Source organism: Mixophyes fleayi, chromosome 5 (genome assembly GCF_038048845.1).
Source record: "Mixophyes fleayi isolate aMixFle1 chromosome 5, aMixFle1.hap1, whole genome shotgun sequence".
NCBI classification, from domain to species: Eukaryota; Metazoa; Chordata; class Amphibia; order Anura; family Limnodynastidae; genus Mixophyes; species Mixophyes fleayi.
This window is the reverse complement of record NC_134406.1, coordinates 238,641,686-238,661,487: the sequence shown is the minus strand read 5'-3', so window position 1 is coordinate 238,661,487 and position 19,802 is coordinate 238,641,686. Positions and strand designations below refer to the sequence as shown.

General features: G+C 36.7%; 1 protein-coding gene across 1 annotated transcript in view; it reads right to left on the bottom strand.

The window, feature by feature from the left end:
• STMN2 (stathmin 2) overlaps positions 1 to 17,742 on the bottom strand; it is a 41,483-nt gene extending 23,741 nt beyond the window's left edge. Inside the window, exon 1 of the mRNA XM_075213692.1 lies at positions 17,596 to 17,742. Coding sequence (XP_075069793.1) covers positions 17,596 to 17,614 — 19 coding nt within the window. The 5' untranslated portion in view covers positions 17,615 to 17,742. The remainder of the gene's footprint in view (positions 1 to 17,595) is intronic.
• Positions 17,743 to 19,802: the final 2,060 nt, after the last annotated feature.

Below are 19,802 nucleotides of genomic sequence, written 5' to 3'. Positions count from 1 at the left end.
TAAACCCCTGTTATGGTTTTTACAAACTTGTTTGTATTTATTTAATTAACTTAATAATACTATGCAATTATATGATACTATGACATATTCATGTATTTAATTAGTATCTACTGTCTATGTAAATTTGATCCACTGCACTTTATAAATATTTGTACAAAAAAGAAATTTGAAATGACAAACTGTGTCTAGTTTGCAAGAGAGACTGCGTTTGGGCCTGTAATGGAGTAATTGAGGCAGTTGTCTAAGGCAGCAGGTTTTGGAAGGTCGACCAAAAAAAAGGGAATTAGTTTTGAAAAAGTTATTTTTGCTGCAAAAGTCTATATTAGGGGTTTTTACCTTTTCGGTAAATTGATAGTGATAAAATGTTAATATTTATTTTTTTATGTATAAATTATACTTATTCAACGATAGTTTGAAAATATGGAATTAGAAGAGAACTTAATTTTTTTAACCTTAATAACTATATAACGTTGTAAAACTAAAGACCTCTTTATGTTACAACAATGCCTGCCTCACAATAGTATAGTACTGCCTACCTCTTTATGTTACAACAATTTCTGCCTCAACATATTATAGTACTGCCTACTTCTTTATGTTACAACAATGCCTGCCTCCCCATATTATAGTGCTGCCTACCTCACAACAATGCCTGCCTCCCAGTATTATAGTACTATCTCCCTCTTTATCTTACATCAATGTCTGCCTCCTCATATTATATTACTGCCTACCTCTTTATGTTACAGAAATCCCTGCCACCCCATATTATAGTACTGCCTACCTCTTTATTTTACAACAATGTCTGCCTCCTCATATTATAGTACTGCCTACCTCTTTATCTTACAACAATGTCTGCATCCCCATATTATAGTACTGCCTACCTCTTTATCTTACAACAATGTCTGCATCCCCATATTATAGTACTGCCTACCTCTTTATGTTACAATGTCTGCCTCACTATATTATAGTACTGCCTACCTCTTTATGTTACAGAAATCCCTGCCTCCCCATATTATAGTACTGCCTACCTCTTTATATTACAACAATGCCTGCCTCAGCATATTATAGTACTGCCTACCTCTTTATGCTACAACAATCTCTACATCACAATATTATAGTACTGCCTACCTCTTTATGCTCCAACAATGCCTGCCTCCCCTTATTATAGTACTGCCTTCCCCTTTATGTTACAACAATGCCTGCCTCACCATAGTATAGTACTGACTACCTCTTTATGCTACAGAAATCCCTGCCTCGTTATACAGTATTATAGTACTGCCTCCCTCTTTTTCTTACAACAATCCCTGCCTCCCAATATTATAGTACTGCCTACCTCTTTATATTACAACAATGCCTGCCTCACCATATTATAGTACTGCCTACCTCTTTATGCTACAACAATCTCTACATCACCATATAATAGTACTGCCTACCTCTTTATGTTACAACAATCCCTACATCACCCTATTATAGTACTGCCTACCTCTATATTTTACAGCACTGCCTACCTTACCATATTATAGCACTACCTAATGTTAATATAATACTGGGTAATATTTTGTAATAGTTTTTAGCAGAGCCGTAGCGAGGGCTGTGCGGCCGGTGCGGTCGCCCCGGGCGCAATGCTGAGGGGGCGCCATGGCCCCTGATTATTAAACAAATCACAGCCCCAAGTACAAATTTTGGGTTGATACAGAATTAGTGCCGGCTCGCGCTATATTGCAGAGTCGCTCTGTGCTCTATAGCATAGCACAGAACAACTGGTGAGCGCATCACATGACTTGTCACCTCCGTACCATGTCCACTAGCTGTGTCATATGCTGCATCTGTCACCGTAACCCGCACCAGAGAGGGCAGGTGCTCAGCTTCCGGATACGTCATTGTGAGGGGAGAGCAAGGATCTGGCTGTCGATTAGATAGTGCAATTGGTTTAGACTAGACTAGACTAGACTAAAGGAAATAGTATCTCGAGCGCTGGGGAGACCTCGCATCTGGACGCTGGATCTCTGCACACATAAAGCTGCCCTCCTGCTGCCCAAAGTCACCATGCACCCTGCAGGTGAGAGAGTGACCCCACTTCCCCACGTACAGCTCTTACACGAGTGGGACAGTCTTCCTCATCTTTTACCAAAAGTGCAGTATCTGTACCATTGCAATACAGTAACATTTCACTTACTGTCATAACTGCATTACTTCAAATTGATATATGGTATATACGGAAACCGCATTAGGAGTTCCGATAATTGCTTCCATAATATTGACTGTTATTTTATCGGCTTGCCTTATTATGCAATACATGGAGCCTTTTTGATTTTTTTGAGGCAAAACTAAGACGATCTATGTGGAGCTATTTTTATTAATCTTTATTTTATTGTTTCTGTTTGCAATCATTCAGCTACATTGTATCCAGCTGGTACATACTTATTAGTAGTGTTAATATGGTATGCATACCTTCTAATATGTTTAGCTTATCACAGTGCACTGTGTAGGTATATATATATATATATATATATATATATATATATATATATTACATATATACACGAATTCTTTCAGTAAAGTGCTAGCCACACCCACATTAGGTTGGACACACCCACTTGTTAAATGCCACTCCCACTTATATGGGGGGCGCCGGTGCCCTGTCTCGCCCAGGGCACCAAAATGTCTAGTTACGGCACTGGTTTTTAGTGCTCCACCCAACACATTTTTTTCCAGTTTTGTGTGGAGCTATACTTTAAAAAGTTATATAACAAATGATACTTGTTATGGAAAATGTCAGGCTGATCTACATAATTTATAGGATAATTAATAGAGCAGATCAAATTAAACTTCTGTGCATTCCTGGTTGAAGAGAAGAAATTAAATGACAAGTTAGCAGATTGTAGAAAAGCCATCATACGCTCCCGGAGTCCTTGGCATGTTATGCAGAAGGTAATCAGTATTAGAGGTATATCTCAGGAGACCTGACCTCTGGAGACCTAAGCCAGCTCAGCAAGCATACGATTCCAATAACTTGCTACATTTCATTAAATTGGCTATGCTTTGTACTGTGATTTATGCATTTAAAGTAACTTTTTAAAAGGTCAGAAAACATTGATTTTTTAGTACTTTGACTAGAGAATCAATAATGGGATTCTGGAGATTTTATTATATCCTTTTTGAATCATTTAATTTATTGCTAAAGCACTGCATGCAGTAAAAGTGGAATTTATAACAGGGTCTGGTCATTTCTGATGTTGTCTCTAACTTTTGACAATTGTGTTTTAAGAAAAAAAAAGTCTTCAAACCCATTTGCTTCAATGCAAAATGATTGAATGATTGAAATGATGAATTGATGGTATAACTAGACCAGATGCAATACAATTTTAAATATACTGTATTCTTAGGGCTAGATTTACTAAACTGCGGGTTTCAAAAAGTGGAGATGTTGCCTATAACAACCAATCAGATTCTAGCTATCATTTTGTAGCATGTACTAAATAAATGAAAGCTAGAATTGGTTGCTATAGGCAACATCTCCACTTTTTCAAACCCGCAGTTTAGTAAATCTAGCCCTTACACAGCGTTGCTGAAGGTTCTATCATCGGTTAATACAATTAATATTTTTTTTCATAAGTAAGCCTATAGAGCTTACAACTGAAGCCATGCTATTTCAGATAGGGGCACTGGGCTTAAATTAAGCTACAGTATTTAAGGACAAAATGAAGCTACATATGAATTGAAATGCATATAAATAGTTAATTGTATATTGTACATTGTTTTTAGTGTTTTAATGTTTGTATGGCTTCTGACTGTAGGTATCACTGTTTGTGAAAAGCTGACAGTGTGATTAATGACGATTAATGCTCTTCATAGACAGCAATGTACTGATTAAGAGGAGAATCAGAACAAACTATGGCATACAATAAAATAATTATATGCGTTTTCAAATAATATAAATGACAAAGTTTAAGTACAGTAAATCAAATTACATGTTACAAAACTGAACCTTGCTCATAGTTCCCATTTATTTATCTTAATACATTTTATGGTCAACCATGGTTTATCTCATCGTTCATCATCATCATCATCATCTATTTATTTATATAGCGCCACTGATTCAGCAGCGCTGTACAGAGAACTCACTCACATCAGTCCCTGCCCCATTGGAGCTTACAGTCTAAATCAAGCTGTTATGCTCTCATGTGGCAGGGAAGCAGTGTTTCCATTCTGACACCTCATCTTACCATCTTCTGTGTGGCCTTAATCTATCTCCTATTAACAAATTCAGATTATTAATTTAGCATAGTACTGCACTAAACTGAATAAAGTTTGTACTTGATTGGTTAATACCAATTATAATGAATTTGTTTTGTATACACTATGGGCCTGATTCATCAAGGTATGTATCTGCCAATTTTGAGCGTATCGTACGCCAGTAAACACATCCATGTCCGCTCCATCTTCATATGCAAAGGACACTTGCTACAGCCTATGATTTCAGGGAAGGGGCGTTTGGCCGTAGTCAATTTACAGTGGGGTCGTACCAAACTCAAGTGCACGCAGCCACGTCCGAATCAAGCTCTGGGCATCGCAAAGTTACTTGTTTTTCTGCGTATGTCTTGCTCCAGCTACAGGGTTAGTCTAAGTCCTGAGTACTAGTGATGACAGTCTCGTATGCATGCTATAACATGTGTTTGTAAACAGGAGAAAGTGTAAAAATGTATTTTATGTACAGTACACATTAAGATCATCCCATTGTATTGCATGAGAAAAAATAAAATAAAACACTTTTTTTATACTGTGTTATCATTCATGCCTATGTTATTAACAGGTAACATTAATGCAATAGTTTTTTGTTTATGTGTGTTCTTTAGCAAATTTATATTCCACATATATATTGGACGTATCAAGCAGTGTCTTGTGTAGTAGAGCTGAGCAGACCTACACCCGAATTCATCAGCGCAAATATCTTAAGATCCATTCCTTATTGAATATAGGAGTAAGCAGAGCCAATTTACACAGGGCTTTTAAACAAATGCACATTCCGCTAAGAATGTGTGCCTTGATGTATCAGGTCCAATATGATTAAATACGCATGTTTGTCTGCAATACTTTTTCATCTAGTTCTTACTTACTTGCTTCTTGCTGGATTAGGTGAGGACGGTTGGGGCTGTGGCCTCATCCATGGCCTTGTCAGAGCTAGACTGTGAGTGGGGTAGAGAGACTGTATGGAGAGATAGCATCCTATTGGTGCACACAGTCACACTCCCATAGGCTGCATGTGCAGCACCAGCTTTTCTTGAAGCTACACACATAGGCTTGGAGGGATGTAGTGCAGTCCCGCACCCTATGAGGCACGAACAGGTAGCATAAAGAGCTACAAAGGGGGTCTGGGAGTCCCCTCGGTGGCTCTAGGTGCATCTATATATGTGCAATTGCTTCTACTTCTACAATTCAGTGCATTGATAAGCACACATCCTCAGTGGGTATGGTTGTGGTCAATATGTGTGATCACTGTGGTTTGGAAGGTGGGATAGTGCAACTCATCTCTTGCACAACCGAAATTGTCACCACTAGGTATAGCCTGCTAACACGTTCAGCCCATAATTGAAAGTTTTACATTTTGGAGTAACAGATTGAAAACTACTGCTTTCCACCACTTTTGAAGTGCTGCAAGTCAGAACCAACACATGAAACCAGGATTCAAATATGTTCAACCCTGCCAAATATTTCAGCCCACACAAAAAAATATAATTTTTCTGGATCTTGCACATTATAGGAGCAATCACTGCAGCTGTCCTGAGGCAGTGAGGAATCCCCCAAAATTTATTTCCTCCTTACTTCACAGGAAGCAAGTGCAAGGTCACTAATCTGCAAATTAGCACATACTTGTCATCTCTCCCGGAACGTCCGGGAGACTCCCGCATTTTGCGTGAGTCTCCCGGACTCCCGAGAGAGTGTGGCAATCTCCCTGATCTGTCCAGAAGTGGGCAGAATACGGTTCAAACGCCGCGATTCCCACTGTAAAATGACGCGATTTGCGTCATTACGTAACGGTCATTACGACGCGATTTTTCAGGGCCCCGCCCCTTACACGCCTACCTCCTACTAGCAGCTCCCGGAAAAAAAAAATGAAATGTTGGCAAGTATGAATTAGCACCACCAGGAAATTGGCACTGTGCCTATGGTTTGTTAATGACACTTGTCATGCTATAAGATGTGTTGCTATGTGCTAATTTGCTATTATTGAAATGCTGTGCAAGGGGCAATCTATATAGAAGAGAGTGACATGTTCCGTGTTTGGCTTCTGCACTGGTCTTTGATGTGGTAGTGTGGTATCGCAGATATACATCAGACGGCATCTGTCTGTCGCTTTGTATCAACAAGAGCTGATAGATATTTACTGGGCTAATCAATATGTACCAATGTGCCTCAGATTGTTCTGTATATAATTTATTTGTAGTGTTCATTTAACAAGAGAAGCTGTCTATGGAAAGCTTTAATAAAATAATTTCTATCTCAGAATGTTCTCACATGTATCTTCCATTCACTGATGCTCTGCATAGCATCTGCTCTGGTACGTGCTGCAGTGTTTGGTGGGGAAAGGAGGCTTCTAAGGGGCAGCTTAGTGCTTAACAGCGCTAGGCATTCCTCTGGGGGGAGTGATTACACCATGACATCATCACGGCTCCTGTCCTGATGCCGAGCACTAAAATGTTGGGAGTATGTTATTGTCTTTTGAAAAACAAAGCTAAATAGCTGATTCTGTGCAGAAGCCCTATATAATAATTTCATATGCCTTTCCCCCAACATACCAGAACTTTATGTTGGGTTATTGGCGTATTGGTAATGCATATGTTTGGTATATTTATCAGTGTAAAACTTACTTTCTTCCTAATAAAAATACATGGTCATTGTGCAACGCATTTCCAAAAATTCACGAAATTCACAAAGGTGACCACTCAAATAGCTTGATTACTCCTTCAACACCACTCCCAACAGACAATAATAATTGGCCCCTGATTGGAGCATATTAGTTGTTGGCCTGAACTGACTATTGAAGTTATAATGTGGTCTACCTATGAGACTAATAGGACCCTTTGGTGCCTGCGACACGGTAAGCAAAGTTGTCTGTATGTACTGCTACAAACTAACATACTGTACTCACACAACCTTCTGAAATAGTATTTTGTATTTGGAGTTTACAATGTATTTGATATTGTACATAAAATAAACTAATTTCATTTCAGTAGTGAGACCCTATAGTTGAAGATTCCAGGTGGAATCTTCACGCTCCATTCACCCTAATGACTAACGTCATCTACCATATGATTTGAAATAATGTGATTGGCTAATCATCATGGGAGATGTAATTCAACATCAAGTGCGGCGCCAAACTTTGCTTGTCCTTAATGTATACAGAAGAATGTAAGCAGGTTGAAATACCTGGAAATGACTGTAGAACTAGCAAACTAGCACACCTCCTGTTTCCATAGAAACAGATATACACTGTACTTGTCTACTGATTGTATACTGCAGAGGATAGTAATGATCTAATACAATTTATGCTAAATGGGTAGGCCTAATTAATTTATTTATGTATGTTAATTAATAATACAGTGATGAGATAAAGTTTGTACATGCCCAATAAATGTGTGTCCCTTTTAACACATTTAGATACAGATATTTACAGATATCTAATCAATTCAATGCAATCAACAGATTAAGGTGACCTAACCTAATAAACAGAAACATTTCAACTTGCATTTATACAAAACAAATAAACAGAAATGTAATTTCCTAGAGTAAAACAATTAAGTACCTCAATAGCTGGTGATGTACTCTCTTTAGTTTCTTGTAACTCTATCTCTTACATCTACTTGGCAAATTATGGCCTACTTCTCTACACAGAACCTCTTTATCTGTGAGATGTAAGGGAGCTTTCTTGCATGTAACCCCTAACAGCATTTAAACAGGCTTTAGAACTGGTCTTCGATTTGACCTCCATAAAACCTTCCATTTCTTCTTATTGAGCCTTTTTGTTGTAAACTTGATAGAATGTTTGGTCCATTTTTGGTTTGGCTTAAGCTTTTTTCTAAGATGACCTCAAATTCTGCTCAAATATTCTCTAGTACATTGTGAAAGTAATGTTTGACCCAATAATAGCAATCTGCCCAGGCTCTAAAGCAGCCCAAAATCATAATCATTCAAGCACTGTGCTTTACAGTTGACATGACAGTCTTCAGACCAAAGGCAGTTTTTGATTTTCACTAAACATGACAGCTGGCGTGACGGCCAAATAACTTCATTTTTGATTTGTCCATTCAGAAGACACTGCGGGACAGTTATGAAATCTGGTTCACAAGTAGAATTGGCAGTGTTGCCAAGAGCAGCCAATCAGACATTTGCTTTCATTCTGTAAAGTCAACTGGAAACAAAAAACGTATAATGTGTTATTTTTGCTACAGGCAACAACTCATTGTCTACACTGTTACCTGTAGAATAGTTTTCATAAATGTCCACCTCATTTCTCGAAATCTTGATTTATACCCAGGTGATATCTAGCAGACTTCAGTCATGCATATTTGAGAGCAAAGCTTTTTCCTTTTGTGAGTCTCCATGTAGACCACTTCAACCTCTTGTGACAGTTAAGTCATGCGCATTGGCCTTGATGGTGGCAAGAAATGACTGAAGATCTAATGTCAACATGTGGTTGCAGGACTCTTCTTTGTTTTCTGAATTTGGTGCGATGGTCTGCTCTTGGTAGAACGTCAGCAATCTGGAACCTGTTTATATAGATATATATAGTCCAACATTCTGTGGGATAATTGACGTGGAATTCCGTTGGACCTTTTCCGTAACACCACCCAGACACATTGGCATCCAGAATCCTTCTGAGGGCACGTGAAAGCTCTATTGATTTTAATATTATGAGTTTGCGCTCACCTTGGTTAGAACAAGTTATGGAATTTTGATTACTTAAAGCTACTATTTAATGATTTTATACACCGAATGTAATTTTCAATCTGTTCAAGAATCAGCAAAGAAAGGAGCTTAGTTTTTCCACCACAAACATCTGCATTTCTGCTGATTTTTGTTAAGCTACTATGTTCAAAGTATAATTTTTCTGTGTTTTTTTTTAGACTTGATCACCTGGTGCTATATACCATTACATTTCAAGTTCAACTTCCATTCCCTAGTACTATGTATAAAATTAAAGCAAATGTTTCATAATAGCTATGGATTACACCGCCTTTTATCTGTGCACCCGTTTTCCTATATGTCACCATATGTATCCATGATGCAAGATAAACACTGTTATTCTACATGTTCCTACTATCCCTTATTCTCCTCCCTCCTCATTTACTTAGCTGTACAAAGCATTACTGCTATTTCAATTTGTTTTTTTTAATAAATGTTTGTGAGAATACTTCAGAAAGCAAATTAAACATGCAAACTGCACATGAGCACAAGATGTATTTTTCTTGTTTAAATGAGTCTTTTTAAAAAAAAGTTTAGTCTCTTGTTTAAAATCCTAATAAAATGGACAAAATGTGAATTTGATCAGTTTGCTGGTGTGATTTGTTTAGGCAAACGTAGTAATACACATAATATTTTACTATTATCTAATTTCATAATTAAACTGCCATTACTTGTCTATTATTACTTAAAAAAACACACAACTTCACAGATGTGTATATAAAAGTACTATCGTTTGAGTAATTTCAGATTCAGTTAAAAGACTTGAAAAGAAAACAATTTGATTTACAGATACAAACTAACTGTGTTAGACTGAGACAATTATATGGCTGACCGAAATATCAAGCTGTCATATTTTATTTTTTTGTCATATAATATTTTGATTTCAGAATAAATGTAGCATGTAATAAAAATCCCACCAGACTACTGACAGACAGCTGAGCTTCCCAACGGATACCATAGATTTGAGGACATCTAGAAAACATGTTTTTAGAGGTGATTCAAATCACTGTAGAACATGATAAAAGCAAGTCTCTGCTAGTACCGTAAGCCAATCTGTACGTGTTACTGTGTACGTCATACTGTATATACAACCAGTGATGCACAGAAGGACCTGCTCTAAAAAAAAAATCATATAAAAAAATCACTGTGCCTCACAAACTGAAGTCAGTACAAGTGCTGGTCCAGTGATAGAAATGGCAATGCAAAAGTTGTTCCCCATGTTTAAAGTAATAGGTCTGGACCAGAGAGGCCATTCCTGCACCTCTATTCCTCACTGTGCTTGTCCTTTGGTTATTTGCAATTTTTGTGTTGGCTGGAAGTCCCTCCTTAATGTCAGCGGTAGTCAATGATAATGAGAGAGAAATTTAGCAAGCATTGTAATATGTTAAACTGTAAGATAACCCAGCTAATTGATATTTTCAGGACATAAATATGGTTTTATCTAAACGAGACAAGACTACTAGAGGCGGGTTTGAAAAAAGTAGAGATGTTGCCTCTAGCAACCAATCAGATTCTAGCTGTCATTGTGTAGGTAAGTGAGACAAGACCACTAGAGGTAAATTTATCAAGCTGCGGGTTTGAAAAAGTGAAGATGTTGCCTCTAGCAACCAATCCGATTCTAGCTGTCATTGTGTAGAATGTATTAAATAGATGACAACTAGAATCTGATTGGTTGCTATTATCAACATCTCCACTTTTTCAACCGGCAGCTTGATTAATTTACCCCCTGGTGTTTTATCCCGCACCAGAACAATCAGTAAACCATCCATCTTCGAAACAGTTTCACTATAGAATGTTTAAATATAAAAGATAGCAAGCCAAAAATGTCTGATTCAGAGACTGTTATTATGCAATCATTATAGTTCCACTAGATTTATATTCCCTGGTTAAATTACAATAGCATTAATGTCTGTTTCTTTCTGCATATTGCGTTACATGACATTTGCTGGTACCAAATACCAAACAAGCAGCAGTACAATTATAGTTGAATTATCTTGCCACAAAAGCAAACATTTCCATAAGCACACTTAAATGTTGTTCTAAAATATTTTTTTAATAATAGTTTGATAAGGTCTCACTGTGATCTGATGTCTGTATTAACCCAGTATATATTATTTGGTGCTTAATGTAATCATAATAATTTGAATGTAACTCTCAATAAAGGTCAGTATGAATGTAACAGAGATGTTACCTAAAAAGACAGATACAAAGGTATACAATGCCTGTGAGATAGCAAATACTTAGCATAATATACTAGTTTAACATAAAGGCTCTCTAATAGAGTATGATCATGTAGGAGCACAAATAGAAACGATCCTATGTTTTCATGCTGCCTATGTCGAATAATGTTTAACTCTAAGCTCAATGATTACACCATAATTAATGTATCAAGGCCACTTAGCTTAATTAATTTAAGACCACAGGGCTTTCACCCCTTCATCACTAAGCCAAATCTCACATTTTGTGACTTTTTTTTATTTCTTAGTTCATAAAAGTGAATTGCTGTTATTGTCAGGACAGGCAGAATTTTTTTTTGCTAGCACATTAGAATAAATATATTTTATGGGCATTATATAGAGAAAAGTAGCTAAAATATTAAAAATGTGCTTTTTTCTTTCTATGATTCTTCCCATAGTTTATTTACCAAAATAACAATACCCCCGGTAATTGACTTGTTCTCTTGGGTATAAGGTTACCATGTATGGGTATAAGATGACCACATATTTGTGTAATGTATACAAAGTTTAATACAGTTATAGGGTCAGAGGCACAGAGTGTCTAGTCTGATATAAATGCACTGTGGCCAGTCGGTTGCACGTTACAATATTGCTCCTGATATTAGACAATTGGTGTAGAGTCTGTGGATATACTACAAGCCTAATGTCCAAACATTATCTGACTGGAATCAATTGGATCATTGTCAGGTATCTTGGTAAAGACAGTTGACCAATATTGGTCTGTGTGTGGTCATCTTTATAATGTGCCAAACAGGCCGATCTCGTCTAAGATGACCACCTATATCTGTATCAGGCTGCATAGTCGGCCTGTGTATGACCAGCATCAGTCATTGTGGGTGTATTTGTCCTATATCCTATTGTGGGTGTATTTGTCCTATATCCAATATATAAAATAAAGTCTCTAATTAAACAAACTAGGTTTGGCCACATCAAGATTATAGTGTTTACAGTATATCTGCAGTGCAGTCTGTTACTTACACAAGCTACTGCCATTGTCATTGGTATATATTAAATAACATAACATTTTGCTTTGGAGATGCAAATGTAATACCAGTAAATCTGAATAATTGAATAACTGATGAATGGAAGTATACCCCTAGTTCTTGCTGTGAAGTGGTGATGAAGTACACATTGTATTTCATGTTTTATATTTACATAAAATGATATGATATGATTTTATTTTGATTTCATTTCAGGGCTTTGAAGCAAGACTTTTTAGCTTAGTATGTGTAATAAAGTTATTGTTGTAATATATATATATATATATATATATATATATATATATATATATATAATATATAAATGCTTAGTGGCGTCTGTGTGTGTGTGGAAAAAAAAACAACCAAGTTGCAGCGCCACCTGCTGGGCAGAGTTATACACTGACCTACTAAATTCTTAGTGTGTGTGGGGGAAAAAATTCAAAAAGGGCTGAAATTTGGTAGGGCTCAAACTCATTTTCGTGAGGTAATTTTACCTCATGAACACACATGTGTAGAGGCGTGCGTTAGTGTGTGTGTGTGTGTGTGTGTGTAAAAAACTTTTCTCAGAAAGGGCTCATCCAATTGACCTGAAATTTGGTATACTGACATTATTTGACAAACAAATTAGAATAGTCAAGTCAGTTAACTTCCATCATCCCCCCTCCCCCCCCCGTGGGAGGGGTAGTAAAGGCTAAATTTACGAGTTGAGGGGTCAAACTCATTTTCGTGAGGTAATTTTACCTCATGAACACACATTAAAAAGAGCGCTTGCGTCGGGAAGTAACGATCTTCCCCTGAGGAGGCCTGGGCTAGGCCCAAATGCATGACAAGAACCTTTTTAAGACCTTAAGTATCTTGATTTGACTAGAATGCATGAGTATCATGCACGGGTTAACTTGTATATATATATATATATATATATATATATATATATATATGTATGACCGGATTCATTAAGGAAGGTAAGGCACAAAAATTAGTAGGTTTTCTCCTGGACAAAACCATGTCACAGTGCAAGGGGTTTATTAATTTGCACATTGGTGTGAATTAGTTTATTAATTTGCACATAAGTTAAATACTGGCTGTTTTTTCATGTAGCATATAAATATGTGATAGCTTTATTTATACACTGAAATTTACAGTTGATCTAGGACATGCCCTACCCCAACTATAAATCTGTCTCCACATTTTAAAATTACCTCTCCCTCCAATGCAACATGGTTTTTCCAAGGTGCAAAGTTACTCATTTTTTTGCTTTCCTTTCCTTAATGAATCAGGCCCATAATGTCTATGTGGTATATATAATGGGAAGTTTGCATTTTTGGTGCATATTTACATAAAATATGTATGATTTCTATAATGTTTTCAACAACATTCATCAATGCTCAATATCTGAGTTCTATCAGCTTCCCTTGTGAAGTAGAGGCAGCAATTTTGTGGGCTTAGCCAATATAATATAAAATTGAGCAAAAAACATTTTTATCAAAGTGATAATATTTACACTAATATTTTCTAAATTACATAAAGACAAATTAATTTTCAAATAAATGTTTAACAACATAAAACTGGTAGTGTGCACCATGGATGCAGTTTCATTTCTGAATGCTATTTTAATCTTCTTTTTCTATAAATGATAGCAGATTGTAAGGCTGTAGGTCATTTGCAGTGGATAACCTTATTTTTCTCTACATTTTCATTAATAACATGAATGTGAGCTGCTTATATAGCTAAAGTTAAAATAAATATTATCAATAGACTGTGTGATGTAAATTTCTGTTATCGTCTTTATACACATCTGTACTTGGCCACGTATGGGCAGATGTGATGGTTTGTATAGATTGTATAGATCTAGTTGTTGAGCAATCAAGCTGTCCCTGGGGCCCGAGCAGTGTTTTCAGCCAGTGACCTTGCATGGCAGATAAAAATATAGTCGATCCCAAAAAGGTTATGGTCAGATTACCTTATATGGTGCAAACCAAACAGCCGCACCTAATCTCTGGATGGTGTACCCAGCATTTTGATGTATCCAAAGTAGGACTGAATGTGACTTTAATTGGAATTATGAGCAAAACAAGCATCATGGAAAGGAAACAACGTTTTCTTGAATCATAAAAAGCAAAGCAAAATGACTTATGTTGCTCTTGTTATTACAGAACCCGGGCAGTATTTTAAGTGGCCCTTAAAGACTGGCCATTGTTACCCTTCTTAACCATATCTCGTGTCACAGATTTGTGACAAGACTCCTGGCCTTGAACATTATTGGCAAAGCACATTTTCGTAGCAATAAGTACACTGTTCGGTGATAAATGCCGGTAGCTGATTAATGGCCTGGATAGCCTGCTAATTACAGAAAGCATAAAATATTGGCCTGTCAATGTCTCTGGGTGAGAGAACTCAATAAACTCGCTTCACAAATCATGATGTCGAAAAACACCCAAATACTCATTTAATTAGTCCTACCTATAAACACTCTATGAGCCGTGCAGGCATCTTTATGCACTGTCTCTGCAACTTATGGTTTGGTTTAATCATTAAATTACTACATCAGGGATTTGTTTTATAGCAAACATAAGATATTACTGTTCTATTTCAGATACTCGGCGAAACATTGGCCTATTCGTGATATTACCTGTTCCAATGGTATTACAAAACAATAGCAAGTAATTCTCTAGAAGGGCTAACTCTACAGCTCACAGAAACTAATATTAACCATGCATAACTATTCCATAAATATACATATATATATATATATATATATATATATATAAAACTACAGAAGAATGAATTTTCTCAAAGAAAGCCCTTTGCGAAAAGTGTCTGTATTCAGGAAAATGCAGCCTATGGATTCACTAGGAACTAGTGACTCAGGGATAATGGTCATGGCTCCCCACCGTGATGTCACTGGCTCTAGTCAACATAAAGGCTGCATTCCAATGAATATTGTTTTATCCTAGAAAATGGCTGCCTCTGGTACTCCGTAACCTAATATGTTATTCTAGACATATGATTAATGGACTTAGAGGGAATATACTTCCACGATATGCCTTGCTAGCAAAAAGACAGCAATACTATTGTGTTGTAAATCCCATTACTTTCAATTAAATCTTTGCATTGCTAAAAACATGTATTACAAATGTATAGCTTATGTATCTTGCTTCCGGTACACATGGTTCAGTAGAGATATTGCCCTATTTAGGTACTTTCATCCATTTAATGCATAAACTGGCAAAGCATAATCCTTTATATTTTCATATTTTATTCAGTCTTCTGATTGACTTCCAGAGTTTTTCTTAAAAATTGCAAACCAGTGATTTTTTAATTTTTCAAATAACTCGCTGTTTCTTTTTCATCCACCAGGTGGCAGCAGTTTACCCAGTTCTCTCCCCTGTCATGCTGATCACACTGAAACACTCCCAAGAGCAAGATTGCAAAATCCATTGTTTTATCCTTTTGGAACATCCATGATCATAGATATAGTGCCACATGCACATGATATAAATCGCTGTATGTCGCCCATTAATCCCTAGTGTTATGTAACTTGAAAATATAATATGTATGTTCTGCAGAGCAAGAGATTAGTGAAGAAAATATGTATACATACTTTTGAGCAAGTCAGCTAATAAAATATATACACATCAGTCATTGCATAAAATATGACTAATAGCAATAACATTCCCCTAATGAATACATACATTGTTCTAATGATAACACTATTGTTTTTAAATGTGGTTTCTCAGTTATTATATTTTACAACAGAAATTTACAGCTTGTCAGGCATGATCCAATTAACAGACACACTTAAAGAGTCAAATCATTAAGTCTGATAAGCAATATTAATGATCTGAAACGCCTCCTTCAAACCCAGAGACACATGGATGATTGATGAGGAGTCTATCCATATATCAAATAATGACAGCTATACACAGCGACAGAATTCATACAAGAGTGGCCTTCTGCAGTGATCAGTCTCCCACTGACTACAAATTATCAATACTGATTACTACATTGCTGCAATAGGGAGGGGTGGCAAATTTAGCACTGCAGGGCTGGCCAGACTCCCATAGCTTAGGTTCTCTCCATTTATATATACAGCTGTCATTGTGGCCTTAACCACTCCCATAAAGCCCTCTATAGGGGTGCCAGAGAGTCAAAATCACTTGTTAATTGGCAAGTGGGGTCCATGACAATACATTAGCAAAATTATGTTTTTGACCCTTTTAATGACCATTAATTTGCATACAGCATGCCCTATAGAATTATAAATATCTAAAATAGAATTACAGTGAATCACATCCATGTCATTTTCCTCTATGTATTGGACAGTATAATGTTGATATTCTTCAATGTATGAAAAAATCATACCTGTAATAATGTGAATAATGAATCTGTTCTATTATAGAACATCAGGAGTTAAACTACAAAATGACAGAATATCTGGCTTTCCAGTCTATCGTATTTGAGAAAAACACACCAGCAAAGAAAAAAAAAAAAGAATTTCATTCTTTTACTTTGCACTGTCACTGTAAATGAATTACAGGAAGAAGGATGAATGAAAGTAGTTATATCAGTTTGATACATGTTAGATAGATGCAACATGTATTCTATTAACATCAAATGCAGATCATAATCATTGCACATTATATGACATTTGTATTGGGGATGTGCATTAAAATAGCTTATGTTTAACTGGAATGTGTTGAACGTACAATTTAATTGCATGGTAGATATTACCCTATCTTATACAATAGGAAAAAGAAAGCAGAAACATGCTAGAGATAGAAAAGTGCTCCACATTCAGCTCCCTGTGAACAAGAAAGGAGGCAGATGGGTGGGGTCTGTCTGCATTGTGCAATAGTGCTAGCAATATAGAAGTGCAGGTACTGTATATCCTTTGTATATCATTGTCTCACCCCAAAGTCTGAGATAATTGCTGACGCAGCAAAATGCACATTTAACATTATCAGCATTAGGGCAGATTGAGTTATATAATATAAAGAGATTCAGCTCCATGACATATCAGGGATATATGCATCAGTGAATAGGGCGTGTCCTGTTCACAGCTCTAACAATTTTAGTGATCCTATTCTATTTTACACACATGCCTACATTAACGACACGTAATACACAATAGACTTACCAAGGAAATAACACTGTAAAATGAATATAAAATCATTTGCCAGTTCTGGGATCACTAAACAAAACATTCATTCCTATGAATGAAATATACCAAAAATAAAAATTCAGCCATAACAATACAGGATAAGGCAATATCAAGCATAAAGCCTTAAAATATGAATCCTTTATGTGCATGGATACTAACATTGCCAAATTGAAACATTGCAAAATGAAATAGAATAAACCAATAGCCAAGATAATACATGCTAGCAGTAAAAAATATAATATACTGAAGTCCTTACCTATTGCTGTTTTAGCCATGGCGATGTATAGAGATGCTCAGAGGTTTGTGAATGCAAGAGATCCAGCTACAGCAGTGGAGAGCGAGAAAAGACTGAATAAGGCACTGAGTCAGCACTGTGAGGCTGTGCAAAGGAAAGAGCGAGAGGCAGGAGCCCATGAATAATTAGCAGGTCTAGGCAGCAGCAGATTGGTTCCTATAGTCCCCTGATATGATTCATTTGAAGTTTCAATCTCTAAGCATTAAATATTGATCCACCAATAGGGCTGAGAGATAAATGAAATAATGCAGCTTGTCTTGGAAATCTTGAAAACACCCCCTTTTATTTCATTAGTACAGTCCAAAATAAATGCATTACATAAAAATTGGAATGGAAGTTGGATGCTACTGGCAAGTCAGCATCATGTACAATTTACCATAATATCTGTGCTGAAATGGTGAAATTGGATTACAATAATGCTGATGCGGTAATAATGGATGTTTCTATTACACATATAAGTGTGTGTGTGTGTGGTTATATGTAGTTATCTAGTCCTGTTTCTGCAAACATAATAGACATCTATTTCAAAGAGGCTTTGTACAATTATTTGCACCTGTTGTGTCCTACACTTGCTCTTTAACATAAGACATCCTGCAATATGTTGTAGTGTACAGCATTGGAGGTCTTGGTTTCAGTTTATAAATGACATTAAAGCCTCAGCAGAGCTGTCCTTGGTGCTGAAAGGCTGCCAGCACTCAGCGCTGATCTCCTCTCTAGGCCGCCAGGGAAGAACTGCAGCCTCATTACTGATGTCATGAAAGACACGAAAAAGGAAATAACAACAGCGTGATTTTGTGAAATTAATGGTACTTTTTTTTTTTTTTTTTAATCATCACAGCTACGTCTGCATAAAAGCAACTATAGCTTAAAAGTATAAGAAACCATGCCACAAATTAGAGCTTAAAATCACATAAACATCATAGATGCCACAGGACTAAAAACGTCTTTTGTTTCCACCTTTCTCTTTTGCAGCAGTGGTCCTGCACATTCCCAGCAGGACACCAATTTGCAGTGCATTTGGCAATGCCCACTTGCTGGTGTGGAAAGGAGTGATTAACCCTTCCCCTGCTTCCAATTCCCTCTAGAGAGAAAAAGGATGATAGGAACCGAATTGAAATAACAAGCGACCTTCCCAGCACAGATAATAAGTGCAATGCTTTAGTAGACGACAAAAGCACAGACGTCTCACAAGTGTAACGTGCAGCATTGTGTGACTGGCATCTGCTGCCAGTTTCAGGTCCCGACCACACCCTTGCGCATGCGCTATTCTGGATCAGTAAATCCTATAATTCGCAGGCTAAAATTTACAAAACCATGGATATTTTGTAGATGCGATATTATATTTTATTCTGAAGAGCCAACAGGGCTAATCTGACTTGTGACTGGTAGTAATGCCACCTGTGCAGGAGGAAGCAACGGGTAATTCCACTAAGCATGTTTAATTAGTGTGATTCATTGTGGGAACGATTCTGATTTCCTCTTGTTTAGCGTGATTTGTTTAGTGGATTTGCATTGACATGTGTAAAAGGCGAGAGAGAAGAGACAAGCCAGCCCTCCCTTCCCCCATGGGATGGGTATGTGACAGATCTGGATGCTGTGAATCTGCATTGATCCTTATGCTAGGTGCTCAAATTCTAACAGAGCAAAGGGAAAGTTAGCTGACAGCTGCCCACAATAACAGTATGCATAATATAAGTGAATAACATCTATTACCGAAAATTCCTACATTAGACTGGTTATATCCAGTATTATATACCTTATCAGAGTCTTTTATTTCAGGATGCATTATAATAGCATTTTACTGCTAATTGCATCATCTATTGTCTTCCAAAGCTTCTAGAGAAATATGAGTAGGAAGCAGTTTGTCACTAGCCCCTATTGCTTAATAAACCATCTATCCCCCACCACTGGTGCATTTACTTTTGTATATTGATTATGTAAATTATAGGGGATGTAGTTGCATCAAATTACATGTTTTCCTGTCTGCATACCCTCTGCTGCAAAAAAATACAGTGAGGAAATAAAAAAAAAAATAAGGCATTTTCTGTTCAGTTTTGTTTTTGGCCAATGGTGTTTGCATTGCTAACTAAAAAAAAATCTGTCAAATATCATTGCAATAATCAGTGATGCTAGCTATAGTAAAAATACATTATATAACTTTCGTGCCA